At 46.1% G+C, this 22,817-nt stretch overlaps 1 protein-coding gene across 2 annotated transcripts in view; it reads left to right on the forward strand.

Moving 5' to 3' along the window:
• The window catches only part of LOC119954227 (zinc finger protein Aiolos-like), a 39,196-nt gene extending 21,237 nt beyond the window's left edge, over positions 1-17,959 (forward strand). Inside the window, exons 2-3 of one of the 2 annotated variants that reach the window (XM_038779287.1) lie at positions 6,467-6,592; positions 14,221-17,959. In XM_038779287.1, the coding sequence (XP_038635215.1) occupies positions 6,508-6,592; positions 14,221-14,921 (786 nt within the window). In that variant the 5' untranslated portion in view covers positions 6,467-6,507 and the 3' untranslated portion in view covers positions 14,922-17,959. The remainder of the gene's footprint in view (positions 1-6,466; positions 6,593-14,220) is intronic. The other variant, XM_038779288.1, reaches the window with a different exon arrangement.
• Positions 17,960-22,817: the final 4,858 nt, after the last annotated feature.

The following is a 22,817-nucleotide window of genomic DNA, read 5'->3' on the forward strand; positions in this document are numbered from 1 at the left end:
GGCTGATATCCCTTGCCTTTGCTTCGTTAATAGCCCAGAGCCGAGTTCTGCTTGGGTGGAGGCCAGTCCGCCAGCTTGGCTGGGTGACCTCATGTCTTATTCACGTTTGGAGAAGGTTAAGTTCACCATCAGGGGGTCAAGAGAAAGGTTCTACCTAAGGTGGCAGCCATTCAATTCTTTTTTCCAAGAGCTAATCACCATTAGTTATTCAGGGGTTTAGTTCTGTGGGGTTAAGTTAATTTGTTTCTTAGTTTGTTTGTCTTGTTCTGCGATATTGTAACTGGGGTTAGTTGTTTTATATTAAACATTTTCATAAACATACTTTAAAAAGAGTATTTTCTACCTGACGTCTGTCGTACACGCACTTCTTCTTTTTCATCGTCCCCTCTAACTCCTCTAACTCTGTCGTCATCCAGAGTGCTCTGGATTTATTTGCCCTCCCTGTCACCTTCGAGGAAATTTTAAAAATCTGGTTGTTGAGGCTTTTGCAGGTACTTCACACACACACGCAGCCGTTTCACCGTTTGTTGATTTGTTTCGCTCAGGAAAGTACACAGATAATGTCCTAACCTCGTGCTGATTCCAATTCCCTTTACTCTTAGTGCCTTGGGTACATTAACAGTAATTATGGCGCAAAGAGAGGAGGTGGTGGACCAGGATCGAGCCTCCATTTTGCCCCAAATCCAGCCAGGGTCACTCGGCCATTGCAGTACGTTGGCAGCCCAACAATGAAACAAAAGATTTGGGAGGGTGAAACCTCCCAATCCCCTGTCTCTCTGAAGCAGAGGGCTGCTGACTCTGCGATACTTGGCCACCCAAATAAGAGCAGAAATCAATTTATTGACCATAATAAAATTTGATTTGGGCAAAAAAGTGGGGATATGTTGAAAGAAAAAGAGAAATCTGGGAAGCACATTTGTTTTAAATGTTTGGATCCTACCTGCCAGGGACAAAGGGGAGGCTACTCCACCTCTGTAACCAGAGAAGGTACCAACGGTAGTGACTATCTTCATTATGCCGTCTGCACAGGGAGCTGGGTCTGTAATGTACAAAAGTACATCTGCATAAAGCGATACCCGATGCTCCACTCTGCCCCAACAAATGGGGAAGCACAGTGGTGAGCACTGCTGCCTCACAGCGTCAGGAATTCTGGTTCGATTCCAATCTCAGGCGACTGTGGAGTTTGCACATTCTTCCCGTGTCTGCGTGGGTTTCCTCCGGGTGCTCCAATTTCCTCCCACAGTCCAAAGATTTGCAGGTTAGGTTGATTGGCCGTGATGAATTGCCCTTAGGTGGGGTTTCGGGGATGGGGTGGGGGATTGGGACTAGGTAGGGTGCTCTTTCAGAGGGTTGGTGCAGACTCGATGGGCCGAATGGCCTCCTGCACTGTTGGGATTCTGTGATTCTATGAAATACCCCTCCACCAATCAGATGCCCACACCGTTTTCGAGCGGGGCTTAATAGCTAACGCAAAGAGCAGCGGGGAGAGAGTGCAGCTCTGCCCCGTGCCCCTGCCTAAGGGAATGTATTCCGAAAATACTGTAATTGTACAAATAATGGCCTCGGGGCATTGTACAACAGACAAATCCAGGAGGCTAACTTAGGGCCCAATCCAAATACCCCAGAATCACAAGTAGAAAGCCCCATTCCACCCCATCAAATACTTTTCCTGTATCCAAAGACACTATGACTGCAGGTTCCGGAGCAGTGGAGGGAGGAAAATGTTTAAGAGGCGGCGAACATTGATTGACAACTGTCGGTCCTTCACAAAGCCTGTCTGGTCCTCAGATATTATACCTGGGAGACGAGGCATCCGGCAGAACCTCAGCCAGCAGCTTAACGTGTAGAAATGGGTCGGTATGACCCACATTCTGCTTGGTCCTCATCTCCCTTCAGGAGCAACAAAGTTGAGGCTTGAGTGAAGGTCGGGATAGTGAGGCCTTGGACAGCGAGTGGTTAAACATGTCCATTAATAAAGGTATGAGCTGCTCCAAGAAGCTTTTTATAAAACTCGGCTGGGAAGCCGGCAGGACCGGGGGCACTGCCAGGTTGCAGCTGCCCAATGCTCTTCAGTATCTCGCCCTGGCAGAATCCAATTCCTGTCTCCGACATTCCTCGATGGTCGGGATATGTAGATCTTGGAAAAATTCACCATACCTGATGTGTTCAGAGGAGACTCTGACTCATATAGTTCACGGTGATGCAAACTGAAAATCGTATTAACCTGGAGAGGAACAGAAACCCGATGACCCTCCTTGATCCAAATCATTGGGATCTCCCGGGAGGCGGTTTTCCGCTTGTACCTTCTCACCATGTTTGTAGCAGGTGCCCCTAGAGCACAGTAACTGACATACCACCTTACCGGTAGATATCAATTCAAATTGCAGCGGTAATTTATTTCCCGTGCGTCAGTAGTTCACCATTGGGACAAGTGAATATTAGTGGTCAACGTCCACCTCTCGTCTCAATCTCTCCGCTTTTATGGTGTGAGCTTTATATGAGATAATTTCCACATTTATAGAAAGCAGGAGGAGACCATTCGGCCCTTCGAGCCCGCTCTGCCATTCATTATGATCATTGCTGATCATCAAGTTCAATACCCTGATCCCACCTTCCCCCCATATCCTTTGATCCCTTTAGCTCCAAGAGCTGTATCTAATTCCTTCTTGAAATTTCACAATGTTTTGGCCTCAACTACTTTCTTTGGGAGTGAATTCCACAGATTCCCCGCTCTCTGGGTGAAGAAATTTCTCTTCCACTCAGTCTTAAAAGGTTTACCCCTTATCCTCAAACTATGACCCCTAGTTCTGGACTCCCCCACCATCGGGAACATTCTTTCTGAATCTACCCTGTCTAATCCTGTTAGAATTTTGTCAGTTTCTACGAGATCCCCTCTCACTCTTCTAAACCCCAATGACTATAATCCTAACCGACTTAGTCTCTCCTCATGCGACAGTCCCACCATCCCAGGAATCAGCCTGGTAAACCTTCGCTGCACTCCCTCCATAGCAAGAACATCCTTCCCCAGATAAGGGCACCAAAACTGCACACAGTACTCCAGGTGTGGCCATATACAATTGCAGTAAAACATCTCTATTCCAATACTCCTATCCTCTCGCTATGAAGGCCAACATTTGCTTTCTTGACTGCCTGCTATACCTGCACGCTTACTTTCAACGGCTGATGCACGAGGACACCAAAATTATGGCTTTAGGATCTTCCAGAGTGCCGAAGAAGAGCCTGACTGAGTCGCTGAGCTTGATAAAGTCCACTATGGCAGCAGATAAACGCTCACACAATTTGTCATCAGACATCAGTGTGTGTCTGGTCTCCAAGGTGGGCATTGGGAAGGGCCAAAATCAAAGCGTAAATCAACAAGATGAGGGGCGTGGTGTTAGGTAATAATCGGCTAATATTCGTTGGCACCATTGGAAATGGAACGGCCTTATCAACAATAAAATCATCCACTCGGGAATAAGCATGGTGGACATGTGAAAAATGGCACGGGTCTCTCCCACCACTCCATTCTGCAAATGAGGTCAATACCCTGGCCATCCCACATTGTATGGAATGGTTCAGATTTGGGCCCAAAACACAGTTCAGGGTGTCTCCCAGAATCACCGCTGTGAATCAGGTCAGGCAGGGAGTTCAATGGTACGTTTATAAAGTTCCGGTTATTCCATTTGGGAGCAGAGATGTTTATTAGGATTACTGGAGTGCTTGCCAATAAACTACAAACAAATAATATAGCGATCGTCAGGGTAATCTGGAATCCGAGGAGGAATATTGTATTATTTTATGAATTAGAATTGCCCTGCCTGTGGTCCTACAGTTAGGACCCAGTTTTTACACGGCCTTGTCTGGTCCTTCACACGCAGGTGCGTTTCCTGTAAAAACACAAGGTCAGAGTTTAGATTCATAAAATGGGCAAAAGTCCCAGCCCACTTTACTGGGCCATTTCGACCTCGAACATTGCAGATTACCAAGCAAAGTGGAGGTCCCACTTTACTCTCTATACCAGAGTCAGCCATATCCACTGAGGAATATCAATCAAGGCATCTCGAAAAGTTAGTGAGGAGATCCACCCAAGACCGCCCAAGCCAAGTCATATGAACTGATACGTAGACAGAGTCAACCAACCAACATTCACACCTTCTCTTTCCCCCCCCCCCCCCCCCCTGCCGGGTTGGAGAATCGCAGGGGGCTGGCGTCAATCCCGCCCCCGCCGTGTCCCAAATTCTCCGGCACCGGAGATTCGGCTGGGGCGGGAATGGCTCCGCGCCGGTCGGCGTGCCCCCCCCCCCCCCCCGGCGATTCTCCGGCCCGCAATGGGCCGAAGTCCCGCCGCTGTCAAGCCTCTCCCGCCGGCGGGAATTAAAACACCTACCTGATTGGCGGCGTGGGCAGGCACCGGGGTCCTGGGGGGGGCGATCTGGCCCTGGGGGGGGGGGGTGCCCTCACGGTGGCCTGGCCCGCGATCAGGGCCCACTGATCGGCGGGCGGGCCTGTGCCGTGGGGGCACTCTTTTCCTTCCGCCCTCGCCATGGCCTTCACCATGGCAGAGGCGGAAGAGACCCCCTCCCCTGCGCATGCACGGGGATGACGTTCCGGGCCATGCGCAGACTTCCGCCGGCCGGCGAAGCCCCTTCGGCCCCGGCTGGCGTGACGCCAAAGGCCGTCCACGCCAGCTGGCGGAGCACCAACCACTCCAGCGCAGGCCTAGCCCCTCAATGTTAGGGCTTGGCCCCTAAAGGTGCAGAGACTTCTGCACCTTTGGGGCGGCCCGACGCCGGAGTGGTTCACGCCCACTCCATCACGCCGGGACCCCCCCCGTCCCGCCCCGCCAGGACCCCCCGCCCCACCGGGACCCCCCGCCCCGCCGGAACCCCCCCCGCCCCACCGGGACCCCCCGCCCCGCCGGAACCCCCCCGCCCCGCCGGGACCCCCACCCCGTTGGAACCCCCCCCCCCCCCCGCCGGGACCCCCCGCCCCGCTGGGACCCCCCGCCCCGCCGGGTAGGGGAGAATCCCGGCCCCCATCATTAACCGGGAGACTGTCCATTCAATGATGTATAGAAAAGACAACACTTGTCTAATGTACAAATCAACGATAAAAACACGTCAAACCCAACAACTACAATCCCCAACCTGAGTAAAAACAAGCAACATAAAATGGGCAGACATCGGAGTACATAATAAAACAAACAGGAAGAAGAATCAAACTGAATTCAAGTTAAGTCTTTGAATAAAGGAGTTTGTTCTTCAAGAGAATCAAAGAAATTATCCTTGTCTACAACAGTCACATGGAGGGAGCTGGGTAGATCATACCAAAACCGAAATATTTTTTGATATGGGATGATCTTCAACCTGGTGAAGGCAACTCTTCTCTTTGCCAGGTCTGAGCTCAGATGGTGATTAATCTGGATAGAGTGGGCTCCCACATTCTCTCCCAGTGCTCCCTGGCCCAGCAAGGGACCTGCTTCTTTTTAACGTTGTGGAACTGGCTGACGACCACACATGATGGTTCCCCAGCTCGAGGCCCCCCTCGTCGTCTAGCTCATGGGGGTTACCAACATAGCTTCACCCATCATTTTATATGACATACCAGTAAAGTAATCAGTCGGAGCGTTGTCCTCTATCTTCTCCGATAACCTCACAATGCAGACATTTTGGGTGGGATTCTCCGCCCCATCGTCACTATGCAGCTGATGTCGTCGGCCGGCAGTGACATGGTCATAGGGGAGTAGGAGAGCTCGCTGCTACCATCATCTTACTTAGTACCGAGTGCTGTGATGCCTCGGATTCTGATGAGTGATTGGGACCCGACTCCTACTTTTATCTCTTTTGAGAATTTTATTCGGTAAATGCCTTCCTATGTCGAGTTGTTGAGTTTGAAAGTTGTTTTGATTATCCGTTGGGCTTAAAAATAATGTATTTTTAACATGCGCGTGCTACGTTAACTAGGGGCTGTTTAGCACAGGGCTAAATTGCTGGCTTTGAAAGCAGACCCAGGCAGGCCAGCAGCACGGTTCAATTCCCGTACCAGCCTCCCCGAACAGGTGCCAGAATGTGGCGACGAGGAGCTTTTCACAGTAACTTCATTTGAAGCCTATTTGTGACAATAAACGATTTTCATTCATTTCATTCATACTCCCCCACGTACATCATCAGACGTCACGCCAGAATTCGGGTTAGTCAGGATTGTAGAGTTTAGTGCTGATCCAGCAAATGTTCCCCATTGTCTTCCTCTCTTTTCACCCCAAGCTCAGTTTGAATCAGTTATTTCCTCCAATGATGAAATAACACTGATAGTACATCTCCAGCATAACTTTGGTAACCACAAGGTTTCTCTGCATGCCCCCACTGGCCAGAGTCAGTATCCTCAGTCGTTACGTCAGAACTTCCTTCCACCTGGTTCAGAGGTGAAACCTCATGTTATTCTGTTGATTTTTTTTTTTCTCTTTTAGCAGAGACTGAAGACGTTCGACAGCACAGCCTAAAGACAGAGATGGGATCCGAGAGAGCTCTGGTCCTGGATAGGCTTGCTAGTAATGTTGCCAAACGGAAAAGCTCAATGCCTCAAAAGTTTATTGGTAAGACCAAGAACTTAGACACTTTATTTTAGTCATCGTAAGTAAGCTGGCTTCTGACGCCCACCAGTTCCTGCAGATGAAGCTGAAGATTTTTACACTCTGGTGTTTGCATCGAGCTCTTATTTTCATAAATGGCAGTGTGGCTTTTTCTGGTGTTGCTTGTAGCAATGACAAACCCTGAGAGAAATAGATCTCTGGTAACTAGCTGCTTTAGAGTTAGCAATTGCTGGACTGTTGAAGCTTTTTTTGCAATTGAAGATTGCGTTTGGTTGGAGTTTTTAAAGTTTTTTGTGACTTGTTCTTTCAAGAAAAGAGGGATAATTTTGTGGTGGATTTTAGAAAGGTTACTGTTGAAAAAAATAGTTACACAGTATCCTCCAGGCATTGTTTTCATTTAAATACAGACATGTCTGCCTGTACGCTGTCTACAATGTAATAACCATTTTGCTGTAAAATTTAACTTTCTTGGTCCTTTGTGGATCTGAAGGATACAGAGCTCGATATACAGTTGCTGTGATGTTATTTGAGAACGTCATATTACTTATATGTTAGTTTTGCTGAAAGATTAACCAGTTCAGTTTCATAACTAGGATCCCAGTTTTAAACTAAAAGATAAGTTCCACTGAAATAAATCAGATTTTATAATGAATGTTAACTAAAATGCTCATTAAAATGAAGCATGGTCAAAGAATAAATTTGGAATAAACAGAAGTGAATTATATTAAATGTTCAATTCCTCGTGTAAAACACCCATCATTTCAGTCTAATAGGAAACTGAGAAGTTAGTTCAGCCCTTGAATTTGTGCCATTGTGTTCTGTGTTTTTAATATTCTGAGCTATGTTTTTCTCATGTTACCAAGTGTCATGTTTGAAATTCTAAGCTGCAGGATTTAAAAAAAAATAAAAATGCTTTACAATTCATATGTTAGGCGCAAATCATTTTAGGAAAAGAATTGAAGCAACTTGTATTTGGTTATGATTTTCTGCTGTTTAGAGCATTCACTGAGAATCAAATCAATATTTAGGGACTTTAGGTTAGACTTTTCAAATCAAAACCCAAGCCGAACGCTTAAGAGTTTGTACTTGTGTGCTAATTTTACTAATTAACTGGATTAACACTAGTATAAAAGTAGTGCAGACGAGTGCACATTGTAATATCAGTTTACAATATGTTTACATGTGAACTTCATCTATCAGAAGTTATTGCATTTTGGCCTGTTCTATTTTCTTTATATGGATCAATGCCTTTTAAATCATTCAATTAAATAGTGAAAAATCAAATAGTGCTGTGTGTGACATCATATCATAGAATTTACAGTACAGAAGGAGGCCATTCAGCCCATCGAGTCTGCACCGGCTCTTGGATCAGGGAACATTAAGTGCAAGGCCTGATTTAGCTACAGGTATGATTGCAAAATTTCACATTGTAGCAGTTTAGTTTTCTTTGCAGCTGAAAATTGATCTGTAATATTGTGCGGGTTAACTCAACACATCAAATAAAATTACCCTTGTCCGATCTATCAAAGCAATAATATTATAGTTTCATGTTAGCAGCAGTTACAAGAGATAAAAATACTAAACTTTATAACACCTCTGCCTGTGGTATTTTAACCCTTTTAAAGTTTCTAGGAGTTCTCTATCTGTACATCACAACCCCAAAGGTTTCCACTTTACAGGAAATACATTTTTTTTTAAAAGAAGAACTTTTTCTCTGAATGTTTCCCAGTTTATATCATTTTGTTCCCAGCCATTTACCACAAAAATTATACTTTGCAAAGGGTTTTCAAATTGATTCAGCAAAGCTGCATTGACTGTAGCTGAAGTGTTCATGTGGATCAAAGTGTCAGAGTCCTTTTCCTGTTCACTGGAGGCTTTTTCACACCGGTTTCTCTGAACTCTTGTTATCTGTGTTCTGTAAATTAAGAGAGAAAGTAACAAGAATCCAACCAAAATGATTTGAACAAACGCTTTCATCTGCTTGAGATCTCTTGACATTTATGTTACCCGTAAATGTAAGAACATTGTGATAGATATCTGTATGTTTTACTCATTTAGACCAAACCCACAATACCATTTGGATTAGGCTTGTTTTAGTAGGAGAGGGAAGGAGTGACATCCTCCGCCCCAGGATCAGCTCACTTCACATCATATTGATGAGTATTTAATCGTGAGTCACTTTTCTCAGTTTCAAGTGAAGGCGGGTTTGTTAATATCAGTGGCTCTGGTACAGAATCAAGGCTTCCAAAAGCTGTGCATTGGTGCATCTGAACTGTTCACAGCTTCCATATTGTATACAGGATGGACCTGAATACCATGGGGTTCACATTCCCAGCAGCAGTACATGGTGTTTTGATTTAGTTCCCAGCTCCTCTCCTTCACTTGGAACCTGCTGTTTTGTGGCTTCCTTAGTCAAGTATTGACTGAAGGACAAGAGTACTGTTGGAAGCAGGATCTGTCTGTACATCCCCCTGTGATCCTGTTGGGATTGGGTACTCCATTCAATTCATATCCCAGCAAAACTACATTGCCTTGGAAGGTGTGCCGAGCAGATTCACCAGGTGGATAGAAAGGCTGACGGTTCAAACGATGAGCACAGGTTGGATAAACCTGGCTTGACATCATCTTTATTTTTTTAAAATTTAGATTACCCAATTATTTTTTCCAATTAAGGGGCAATTTAGCGTGGCCAATCCACCTACTCTGCACATTTTTGGGTTGTGGGGGCGAAACCCACGCAGACACGGGGAGAATGTGCAAACTCCTCATGGACAGTGACCCAGAGCCGGGATCGAACCTGGGACCTCAGCGCCGTGAGGCGGTTGTGCTAACCACTAGGCCACCGTCCCGCCCTCGCTTGACATCATCTTATCGAGCTCACTCAGATCATGATGCACCGGTAACAACTTTCTAAGGTGTTAAACTCGATGCCAGTACTCAACATGCTCACTGTTTCAAAACTGCACCTCCTAAAATCTCAGGAGACAGAGCATCACATTGAACAATTGCACCACAATTACACGTCTTATTCAGTGATGAAAAATGTAAAATAATTTATCACCTTGTATTGCAGAGTTTTTAACAGTGGATAATAATACATTAACTACCTGTTTCCACTGTTAGGTCTCCCGAATATTCAAACAAGCCCCACTCAGTTTCTGGGTCACCAGAATGTGTGAAATAGACATTAAACAGGGGGTGAATGTGGTGAGAATTTCAGTTTAAAATACTGTACATTTCCACTTGCACCAGGCAGAAGTGGTCACATGTGGAACAGTTTCATGAAACATTGATTTCCATGTTGCAGACTTCTCTCTCTTATCACCTTTGATCCTTTCCTGTAAGGACAGGCTTTCAGTAAACATCAAATCCGGAAGAGAATAATGCCGTTTATCAGACCCACCCTTTCCACAGTCCATATGCAATCTACCCTTATTACAGGCTTTACCCCATTTGCAATAAGTACTTCCTGTTCCCTCGAAAAAACTCTCATTATCAATCCATCTGCTGTCCAACCCCCGTCTCCCTCGATTTTGTCTTCTGCAGAATAGGGATTACCATTGCCCCAGCACTGGAGAATTTGTTTTTCTCGACTGTATTCCTAATCCTGATTACTGTCAGCTATTTATGCTCTTGCCTTTGGAAGGGAATAATCAATTGCTTTTGCTAGGGGTCCAGCTGTCTAACTAATTGTTCTATGGTGGGGTTTAGTAACTTGAGGAAGACATCCGTAGTGGAACAAGGATTTATTGAACTATGTACAAACTCTGTCCAGAGCAGTAACTCTCTCCCAATCCAGTCCTTGTTGGGACAACCAACAACTGCGGGCCCTGTTTGGGCCGGTTTTTATGTGTAGTCTTTAACGAGTTCCACCCTCTACCTGGGAAGCTCGAACTCCATGGGTCCCACAGGGAGATCGACAATCTCCATGCCCCCCCCCCACCCAGCGAAGCAGCCTCTGCGCCACTTCGCTCGAGGCGGTTCGTCAGCTTGCAGCGGCTCTGGGTCAGGTACCGTATATCGATTTTTCGACCGGCCCTTTCTGGCCAACGTCCGAAATGTTAACGCCAGGATCTTGGTTCTGGACATGACGTCGTCCGTCTGCATGGGTACTTCCATGTCCATTTCCGAGCCGGAGTCATCCTTCTCCTGCTGGACCGGTCACTTGGATATAGACGGCTGGGTCCCCTGGCTGAGGGGCAGTTCCTGGCACAGAGAGGACATCAAAGTTAAAGCTTCTGGCTGGACGTCATGTAGCGCAGGCTCCTGCCTCTTGAGGTGGTCCAAATACTTCCGCTGACCTCTTCCCTGAATCCTAACTTTGTCGGAGAACCGGTCCCGTTCACTCCAGCACAACACCTGGGAGCCTCGGTTGCGACATAGATGCATCCCCTGAGTAAACCGGTCATGGTGCTGCTTCTACGCCCCCTGCTGCACCTCCACTTTCCTGCCGAGGTTCGGAAATGTGAGACTCAACCGGATTCGAAGCCTTCGGCCCATCAGCAGTTGAGCAGGAGTGATTCCTGTTGTTACATGTGGCATTAGTTATAAAGGAACCGCACCAGTCGCGTGTCCATTTTTTGCTTCCTTTGAAAGTCTGGACCACCGTTTCCGCTGTTGGATGAGGGATGGTAGGGGCCGGCTTTTATAGGCGGGATGCTATTCCCTTTTGTAAATGTGGCAAACTTCTCACTCGTGAAAGGTATCCCATTGTCCATCACCAGCACCTCAGGGATCCCGTGGGCGTTGAACGAGCTCTGGAGCTTTTCTTCCGTGGCCCTGAATGTCAGCTAGGCCATCTTGTACAAGCCAAGCCACTTTGAGTGGACAACTACGAAGACAAGAAACATGGACGCCATGAATGGCCCCACAAAGTCTGTGTGCAGCCGCACCAGTGGGCATCCCAGCCATTCCCATGGATAAAGGAAGGCCGCTGGCGGGACCTTCTGATGGTCCTGGCATGCCAGACAGCTGCATACCATCCCTTTAATATCCCCATTGATGCTGGACCACCAGACATAGCTGTGGTTATGTCTTCATCTCAGAGTTGCCGGGGGGCTCACTCTGTCTGTCCTTTGGCAGGGACTCCTGGCCTGTGGCGTGATGACTTTATGGCACCATCCTCCACACTGAGCTCAAGGACAAAGGCCTGTCGGGCTACAGGGCGGGACCTCTGCATTCTGCTGCTCAAAAGCTGCATCCATACTCCCACCTGAGTGGCCGTCACTGGCAAGATATCCATAAAATTAAGAGTTGCAACCACTTCACCCACCGCCAGTGGGGATGGGGAACTTGTGGGCGATGGTAGAGGACTGAGAGCGTCAGCATTGGTAATCTGTGTACCCGAGCGGTGAGGGAACAAATATTCATACGCAGTGAGTAGAAACGCCCAACGCTGAATTCTGGCTGATGTGATGGGTGGGATTCACTTATTCTCAGTGGTCAGTTATAATAGAGAGGCGTCTCTCATAAATATATTGGTTGAATTTCTTGACTCCATATTTTTAAAAATAAATTTAACATACTCAATTAATTTCTTTCCCCAATTAAGGGCAATTTAGTGTGACCAATCCACCTGCCCTTCACATCTTTGGGTTGTGGGGGTGAGACCCACGCAGACACGGGGAGAATGTGCAAATTCCACACGGACAGTGACTCAGAGCCGGGATCGAACCTGGGACCTCAGCGCCGTGAGGCAGCAGTGCTAGCCACTGCGCCACCATGCCGCCAGCCTTGAACAATCTTAATGACCCAACCTCAACAGTTCTCTGGAGTAAAGAATTCCACAGATTCACTCCCCACTGTGAGAATAAATTCGTCCTCATCTCTGGATCCAGCTCCTCCTGTAAATAGGCTTGTCTCCTGTTGAGTTTCCACTCGAGGCATCAGGTACCAGTCCAGGTGTGAAGCTCTGTTTACCGCAGGGTCGGACTGATTTGCCGGGCTCCATTACGGGCAACGCAGGTGCGGCCCACCCTGCAAATTGTACAGAGCGTATAATTCCCAGGGGACAGGCTTTGCCCTAAAGTACCGGGGCTGAGTCTAAGGATCCATGTTGATCAGGGCATTGGCCCATTTTATCCTGCACAGATCCTCCTGCAACACTTTGGGATATTTGTTCAGTACCTCATGCAGATTCCCGGTGCCCGAAAAACCTGTTTTCAGTTGAAACGGAGGACTTGCCATCAGTCACGCCCCAGCAAATTGGTCCCCGTACCACAACAAGAGAAGACGGGCCGACTGTTGCCTGTGTCTAACCAGAATCCCCATGTTGCTGGTCTGACGAGTGCTTGAGTAGAACTTAATTTGGCAGGCGTTGTCCGTGACATTCTATAACCCTCGGGGCTGGTTTAGCACACTGGGCTAAATCGCTGGCTTTTAAAGCAGACTAAGGCAGGCCAGCAGCACGGTTCAATTCCCGTACCAGCCTCCCCGAACAGGCGCCGGAATGTGGCGACTAGGGGCTTTTCACAGTAACTTCATTGAAGACTACTTGTGACAATAAGCGATTTTCTTTTCATTTCATTAGTTCCCTACAAGTCTAGCTGTTTATTAGGAGCATAAGCTCACAAAGTTACCCCTTCAGTAGTAAGGAGTAAGTTGGACTGGAATCTAAAGCTGAGGATAGCATTTCAAAGAAATGGCAGCACTGTTTTATAAAAATAGAATAGAGACAAACGAGGTGAAGTGGAGCTCCTGTCAGCTGCTAGCCGAGACCCCGTCACCTCCATTAACTCCACAGTTTGGAAAATAGAAGGTCATTGTGCAGTCTCAGGTTTGCAATGGGGAATGATGCAGGTTAGAGAACGAGTGTGATGTTCTCTAACACCTATTCCTCCAAGTCTAGCTCCATAGTGGGAGCAGAGGATGACAAAGTTACCCCTTCAGTAGTAAGGAGTAAGTTGTACTGGAATCTAATGCTGAGGATAGTATTTCAAAGAAATTATGGCATTGCTTTAGAAAATATAATAGAGGCAAAAAGATTTAAATTTGAGGTTGAAGCAAATTAATAAGTGTTGAACATTGGGTTAATGCAGACCCCCCCCCCCCCATTAGTGACATTTGGAAAATTCACACTGTGAGAGGTATAAATACAAAACAGGAAATTAACATTAAGAAAATATTAACAAGGGTTTTGATAGCTGATATCTAATCTGACCGTCTCAGTTTCAGATATCATTAGTTCACAGCCACATTACAAACAGTTTCTCTCATTTTTAAGAACTCATTCCCACCTGCAGTAAAAACACAGAATCCTGAATCCAGACGATGGGATATTCCCCACATACTGGGCTTTAGGGCAAGTCCCTGAATAAATGCTGCCAGATATTTCCCAGTGGTTGAGGGAGTGACGTTGAATAACCAGCCTGAGAGTTTACAGACCCTGGATAAGTTACAGATCTGCCTCTCCTCAAAGAGCCCACCTCGTATTGATCCAGATAATAGACGCCACTTCAGTAAGTGAACCAGCTCACGTTACAACAAATTTCACGTGATGTTGTCCGTAAAACCAATTATCCTCAGGATTTAAGTAACTCTCCGAATATCCCTGGAGTTTTTCTGCTCATGCAGAATTTGAGTTTGTGATGCTTCCTCTGAGCCCTAAAATCTGCCCTTTTTTTTGTACGCAGGTGAGAAGCAATTTTGTCTCGGCTACCCTGACCTGCAGTATGTCTCAGCCCCAACTTATGACAAGGATGGTGAAATGATGCAGACCCGCTTTATGGACCAGGCTATCAACAATGCCATTTCTTACCTGGGGGCAGAATCGTTGCGACCCCTCGTCCAGACAGCCCCTGCTCCCACATCAGAGATGGTGTCCGTTATCAGCAGCCTTTACCCTCTGTCACTGACACGTTCTGATCCCCCGAATGGCCATATGCGAGAAGCAGCCACAGAGAACAGAGGCTCCCAATTGAAAACAAAGTCCTCTGAAAGAGGCACGTCCCCAAGCCAGGACTCCACAGACACTGAGAGTAACCATGAGGAGCGACACAATCAGACCTACCTGCAGCACCAGATGATTGCGCCCCGAATCAGAAATGGGGTCCCTGCTGTCAAAGAGGGTCGCAAACCGTTTGACATCATCAAAACAGGGGGATTGGGTCGCGAGATGTTGAAAGTGATCACTAATGAGGGCGAACAGGTCAGAGTATTCAAATGTGATCACTGTCGAGTACTGTACCTGGATTATGTGATGTTCACTATACATATGGGCTGCCATGGTTTTCGTAATCCTTTTGAATGTAATGTGTGTGGGTACCAGAGTCAGGACAGGTATGAGTTCTCCTCACATATAGCAAGAGGGGAGCATCGTTACTGCAGGAAATGAGCTGCCGAGGTGTTATATTCGGGAATCAAAAAAGAAGAAAAATATTTGTAGGTCTCGTGCTTTGCTTTCATACTTAACGCTGCGTGCCTTACTGAGCACACATCTGAAATCTGCACTCAGGTAAAGGACATTTCATTTGTTGAACAATAACCTGAATCACTTGGAGACATTACATTGTAGCAGTAATGAACTCATCCAGTAACTTATATGCAGCAATGCTCAACATGGAGTGACTGCACCTTGAGCAAGGTCCACCTCCCAGGCACAGAGATTCGATCTGAACATTGCACAAATACCTCCTCAGAGAACAATGAACTTCACCAATTAGAACACTTAATCTTCAATATTCTCCGACTTTCTGTGAAGCAACAGGCACCAGATTGAGGTGCGACCCTCATCTAAATCCCCCTCCTCTGTCAATAACTGAAGGACAGTCCGGTGATCCATCCCACCATGCCTGCCGGCCAGCATCTCCATTAAAATTGTGAGCGGTGTACTTCATTGTTTCCTCTGGTATTTAATCAGGATCTTTCTGTGCCCTGTAACAAGGTGTCATTTGTTCTGGAAGTTAGTGGGATTCTGGATAGATGTAGTCAGGCACCTCTCTGCTGTTCCAGCTGCTTTGTAACTGCTGTCTCTGAAAAGACTATTTTTTTTCTTGACTCCATTAACTGAAGCTGTTCCACCAGATAGTTACAAATGTGAATTCAGAATTCATTCCCGATCCTGATAAGAGTTTATTCCAGTGCCACCTGACACTCAAAAACAGTTGCTGTAGTTTGAAGATGGTTCATCTCCGAGGTTCCTGTCAAATGGATGCAAATCATCAAATGCAGGTTACAAGAGGAAGTGACATTTAATTCCATCCACGTTGAAGGACCATGTTCCCCAATTGGATTGTGCATTGGAGCAGTACCTCAGGCAGACATATGGCATTGCCTTTCTTGTTGCATTCTTTCAGCTTTTGTAAATAGCTTCCACCTGCCTTTTAACACTGCTTTCATATTGTATGGAGATTGGAACAGAACAAAACAGTAGCTTCACAGGTGTCTGTTGCAAAGTTGATGCTATGTCAAGTTTTGACTTGTTCCTTTATTGCTCTAGCTAAGTTACTGTGAGGAAACCCCACATGCTGTGTGCGCAGCAAGAATGGGCATTCCTTCCAACTACCTTCAACTACATTACATATTCATTCCTGCAAAAAATTCATGTAATGGTTTAGTTCTGAATTTGTACAAACCTTTTAGGATTCCAGCTTTAACAGCTTTTATTTCAATCCCATTCTTCACATTCCATCCTTAGTGGCTTCATTTTAATTTTTAGTATTTCTTTTCTGATTTTCATCATTATAATTTTTACACAGTGTTGTTGTAAGATACAAAATACGTAAGATTTTAGACTGCGTGGCTGTGTGTTGGAGGGAAGATAGCAATCTCAGATCTCAGGCCGTACTGACAAAGCACTTTTATTTCCCATGTTCACACAAGTAAATGAGAAATTCAGGAAGTAACTCCTTTCCAATTGCCTGATGCCATTGTTCAGGAGTCCCAGTTAACCTGTGCACATTAACACTGCATCTGAGCAGCATCAGCCTGACCAATCTGACGTGTGAGTTGGTACAGTAACCCTCAGATTGCAGGTGAAGTATTCCTTTTGTTGATGTTAATTACAGTGTAACACTAGGAATGGCGCCCCATCAATGTTTAATGCCCCTGTGATTGGGTAATCTGGTTTTGGATTCCCAACTCTTGCACTCATTTCTGCTGTAGCTCTTGTTCTTGGCCCCACGTTCAAGCCTTGCAGCAATGGCCATCTAACCGTGGGTCTGACGTCAGCACAGTCATTGCACAGACTATGCCCCACAATTGCCCTGGGGAACCCCAGTTACTTCCAATGTGTTTCTATACTTGACAGGTTTTACTGGAAGCTTTCAAATATCCAGTAATATTGCTAGTGGACAGTCTTTGAGAATCCTGAAACCATTAATATTGGGCAGGTTGTGAGTACACTTACAGTGACATTCACTCAGATGTAGCCTGTTAAGATTAGAAGCTTTGGATGACCCTGTAAATGTTGACAGCACATTGTACTGTAGTTCACATCCAGCACATGGATGATGCAGTAAAAATAAACCTTTTCAAATCCATCTCAATTTTCTATACAGACCTAATGAACTTCATAATGAAGACTGCAATCAGGTTTCCTCTGAGCCTTTCCTGTCAGGTCTAATACATAAACTTGTGATATAGTTCATTAAAATATATACATCTCACAAGCAGTATCCGCTTACAAAAATTTGTTCACAGTTCTATGGATTCTATAGTTCACACCTACATGAGATATATTTCATCCCCAAATCATTAAGCCTTAACTTCTCTCGACTTTTTCATCTATTGCAAAGTAACCAATGCAACTTTATAACAAAGAATTTAAACAGCAGAAAAGTTAAATTCTTTGAGCATTCTCTGTTGTACTTGTGTTGTAGACGAGACCGGAGTCTGTTTGCACAGAGCTCAGCTGTCAGAAACATTTGATGGGGTGGTACTGGGAGGAAAGAGTATTGGAGTACGGGGAAAGCACAGGCAGAGCCCTCTGCATTGTCCAGCAGTTGCTAAGATTTAGGTCAGATTCCGTTATTAGGGCAGTATCGAAGACAGCAGAGTGAGTGATCATTGACCCACATCGGAGCAGGAACCCGCGGGAACAGTCTGTTAAGACAGGAAAGCAGATTCACTGTGCTGTCTGATAGAACCAGCTGTTGGTTCACAGACACCAAAATACCCCTTTCTACTGTGAATGTAAATGTGAAACGTTTTTATATTTCCTGCTTCACTAGATTTTACACTAGATTGACACAGTAAAGTTATTTCCAAACAAAGCTCTTTTTTATTTTATATAGTTTGTGCTTTTTACTATTGAGCTGTGCTTTATTCGCTTTCTGTAATATAATTCTTTTTATATTTTTTTAATAATCGAAGTGAACAGATTCCACCAGGTTTTGTTCCTTTGAAAATAAAGGTTCCAGACAGTGACCGTGACTTCTGATTCATGACAGAGTTTTTATTTCGGTCTGTCTGACTCGCTGACAACGGAATACTGATGCAACACTTGTTGCATATTATTTTTAAAAGTTACAATCATGTTTGAAATAGACACCGATCGCACCAGTCCTGTCCCAGCCATTGGAGATTAGCTTCGCCAGGGCAAGCAGAATCCCACCGGGCTCCAGACTTCAAATATCCAACAATCGGTTACACTCAATCCAGTCCTGCCCCACAGTCTAGGTAATAATCTTTATTAGTGTCACAAGTAGTTTACTGTTTATTGTCACTGCACTGAAGTTACTGTGAAAATCCCCTCGTCGCCACATTCCGGCGCCTGTTTGGCTACATGGAGGGAGAATTCAGAATGTCCAATTCACCTAAATCACTGAGTGTCTTTAAGACAGAGATAGATAGGTTTTTCATCAATAAGGGGACCTGGGTTATGGAGAGAAGGCAGGAGAATGGGGATGAGAAAAATATCAGCCTGATTGAATGGTGGAGCAGACTCGATGGGCCAAGTGGCCTAATTCTGCTTCTATGTCTTGTGGTCTGAGCACTTCTTTCGGGACTTGTGGGAGGAAACCGGAGCACCCAGAGGAAACCCACGCAGACACGGGGAGAACGTGCAGACTCTGCATAGACAGTGACCCAGCTGGGAATTGAACCTGGGACCCTGGCGCTGTGAAGCAACAATGCTAACCACTGCTACAGTACCGCCCACAATTGTGTCAGTGAAATTTTAAAATACTTACAAGCCTCCCCTTTGAAATAAACAAGACTAGTACATTGCTTGATGCAAGTTAGCAGCATTGGAATGCATCTCATTCCATACGTGTGTGAATGCTTTCCGTACAGTAGATGCAGAGTCATGTTCAGGGTGCACTTCAGCCTATTAGAGTTCGTAATAGAGCAGCAGTAATAGATCCCACCTGCCTCATTGCTCAGCTGCATAGAATCCCATATATTCCTGAGCTGTAGCACTCCCTGCAGTTTGTGCTGTAGCAGTCCTTGCAGTTTGATCCTGTTGCAAACTGTCATGGATCGGAGGTTCTGGAGTAAAATCCCAAACTCAACTGACAATCATTCTTCCCCAACCAGCTTCTCTCCCTCACCACCCCACAAACTCCTGAATCCTCACCATGGACAGGGGTCCATGAGAGAATGAATAGATTTTGGAGTTTAGGCCTGTATTTCCTGGCTGCACCGTGGTTAGCCCGGTGTGGGGATGCAGCAGACCAGCCGTTCTGGTGGGACCAGGAGGCCCTGGTTTCAGACGGGGCTGGAAAATCTCGACTCTGGTATTAGTGTCAGCCCTGGCTGAGTGGGGACTCTCACCTGAGGCAGGAGACTGTGGGTTCATAGTCCCACTTTAGAGACATGAGCGTAAAAATCTAGGCTGGCACTGCAGCGTGGTACTGAGTGAGTGCTGCACTGTTGGAGGGGCTGTCTTTCCTTTGGAACCTTAAACAGGCTCCATCTGTCCATCGATGTAGGCTTGATGGGCCGAAGGGACTCTTCTGGGCTGTATTAACCTGTGATTCTGCAAAAGATCCCATGGCTCCATTTTGAAGAGCATTAGTGAAAAAACAGATGACCAGGTCATTGTGGAAGTGCTGTGCAAATGGACATATTTGCACAAAATGCAATTGCTACATTGCAGGAGTCCAAAATACATCAATTGGCTGAGGTAGTGGAAGGCGCGATATAAATGTCAGACTTTCTATTTTTAAATCATGTTCTTGTGTAATGCAGGACGAAATTACTGTTTAATGAACTGTCAATTAAATAAAGAATTTGGAAATACTTTGTTGTGGTGTGTGCATAAATTCGACAGTCTTCAGTTTTATTTTCTTCATAATGAAAACTAATTTAATCTGAGAAGCATAGCTGTTAAACTAACAGCTTTTGAAATCATTTGGTGTCATTGCAATTACAACATACATGTGTCGTAGTCGCCTTTTACTTGGAAAAACTGAAATACTTTCCTTTGCTAATGCCGCAAGCAGGTTTGAATATTTAACTGCTTATTTGACCATTGTTGCTAAAGGGTCCAGCATTGACTGCACACTGGGAGAGTTGTGTTTGTGGACCGGAAAAGCCAGATGGTGAGGAGCCTGTTCCACCAATGTCATGCTCTAGCTGGAGAAGGCTTTTGATGTTGTGCTGCAGAGAATCCTGTTGTTTCTTCCTCTGCTGGAGAAATAAAGAAAAAAAGGCAGTAATTATAAACATTATTCATGCAGCAAATAACTGCAGGAGATATCTTGGCACAGCCCTTGATGCTTTCTCAGAGTAACAACACGGCCGGGCTTCCAGTCCCTTGGCAATTTGTGCAAATTATATGAATTTCCCCAATTAACGGTGGACTTGCACAGACCTCCCACTGGCAAAGATTTCGCACCAGATTGACACATATCACACCACTCACTCCAGGCCCATTCTGTACTGCCAATTTACTTTTATAATTAGAATGTCACTGAGTCAAACAGAAGATTGTACGCAGTCCTGAGAGAGATCATCCAGATTCACAGTTTCTGGAGTACAGGGGATTGGGTGAGGCAAGAAAGCCCCGAATTAATTCTGTGGGTGAAAGTCTGAAATGTAATCAATGATTGGAACTGTTTTGTGTTTTAGGCGCCTGACTAAGCTCTGCCACATGCACAGTAAATCACAGGTCAATGCTCACAGACATTCTCCACACACACAGCCACTGGCACAATCAGAGCAGTTGCAGATCATCTGAAGTATTTTGAGAAATCTTTTGAATGCAATACCGAATGAGAATTTACATATGATGTTGTGCCGAATACAAGCATTTTCCAGAAATATGATAAAAGTTGCAGTTAGTAGATTTAAGACTGAGCTTAGGGGGAACTTCTTCACCCAAGGGGCTGGTTTAGCACACAGCTAAATCGCTGGCTTTGAAAGCAGACCAAGGCAGGCCAGCAGCACGGTTCAATTCCCGTACCAGCCTCCCCGAACAGGCGCCGGAATGTGGCGACTAGGGGCTTTTCACAGTAACTTCATTTGAAGCCTACTTGTGACAATAAGCGATTTTCATTTCATCTATGGAATTCCTTGCCCAGTGAAGCAGTAGAGGCTCCTTCATTAAATGTTTTCAAGGTAAAGATAGATAGTTTTTTTGAAGAATAAAGGGATTAAGGGTTATGGTGTTCGGGCCGGAAAGTGGAGCTGAGTCCACAAAAGATCAGCCATGATCTCATTGAATGGCGGAGCAGGCTCGAGGGGCCAGATGGCCGACTCCTGCTCCTAGTTCTTATGTTCCAAACTCATTTAGATAAATTATATTTTCATCAAAGAGTGTCTTCTCCCTGATTGCAGATAATCCATCCCAGTCCCAACCAGGTATTTCTCCATCCCCATGGATTCAGCTGCACACTCCTTTGGTCAAATTTGTCAGTTGGAAATGTATTTAGTGCTCCAAAAAGAATTAATAAAAAGTTGTCCAAAAATTAATACAAAGTTGTCCAGACACATTTCATCTACAGCCAGAGGAATCATTCATCACGTTGGCCTGGATATGATTTGACCCGAGGCAGAAGGAAACACTAACTAGTTAGGCCTAGTAACCAGTCGAGTAATCCCTGGAATGAAGAACATGTATGAGGAACGTTTGAGGACTCTGGGTCTGTACTCGTTGGGGTTTAGAAGGATGAGGGGGGATCTTATTGAAACTTACAGGATACTGTGAGGCCTGGATAGAGTGGACATGGAGAGGATGTTTCCACTTGTAGGAAAAACTAGAACCAGAGGGCACCATCTCAGACTAAAGGGCCGATCCTTTAAAACAGAGATGAGGGGCGGAATTCTCCAACTCCCCCCCCCCCCCCCCCGGGCGGGTCGGAGAATTGCCCGGGGCCGGCGTCAATCCCGCCCCCGACGTGTCCCTAATTCTCCGCCAACCAAGATTCAGCGGGGGCAGGAATGGCACTGGTCGGCAGCCCCCCCACATCGATTCTCCAGCCCGCGATGGGCCAAAGTCCTGCCGCTGACAAGCCGCTCCTGCCGGCGTGGATTAAACTACCTCTCTTACAGGCGGGATTGGAGGCGCGGGCGGGCGCCGGGGTCCTGGGGGGGGCGTGGGCCGATCTGAGCCCGGGGGGGGGGGTGCCCCCACGGTGGCCTGGCCCGCGATCGGGGCCCACCGATCGGCAGCAGGCCTGTGCCATGGGGCACTTTTTTTCTTCCGCCTTCGCCATGGTCTTCACCGGTAACCAGTCTAGTAATCCCCGGAATGATGAACCTGTGTGAGGAAGGTTTGAGGACTCTGGGTCTGTACTCGTTGGAGTTTAGAAGGATGAGAGGGGATCTTATTGAAACTTATAAGATACTGTGAGGCCTGGATAGAGTGGACATGGAGAAGATGTTTCCACTTGTAGGAAAAACTACAACCAGAGAGCACCATCTCAGATTAAAGGGACGATCCTTTAAAACAGAGATGTCGCAGTCCTTATTATAAAGCAAAGTGCGCTGTTACTGTCCCTATAATAAACCCCAGTGCGCTGTCACTGTCTCTATAATAAACCCCAGTGTGCTGCCACTGTCCCTATAATAAACCCCAGTGCGCTGTCACTGTCTCTATAATAAACCCCAGTGCGCTGTCACAGTCGCTATAATAAACCCCAGTGCGCTGTCACTGTCCCTATAATAAACCGCAGTGTGCTGTCACTGTCTCTATAATAAACCCCAGTGCGCTGTCACTGTCCCTATAATAAACCCCAGTGCGCTGTCACTGGCTCTATAATAAACCCCAGTGCGCTGTCACTGTCCCTATAATAAACCCCAGTGCGCTGTCACTGGCTCTATAATAAACCGCAGTGTGCTGTCACTG

This window comes from Scyliorhinus canicula, chromosome 19 (assembly GCF_902713615.1).
Source record: "Scyliorhinus canicula chromosome 19, sScyCan1.1, whole genome shotgun sequence".
Classification (NCBI taxonomy): domain Eukaryota; kingdom Metazoa; phylum Chordata; class Chondrichthyes; order Carcharhiniformes; family Scyliorhinidae; genus Scyliorhinus; species Scyliorhinus canicula.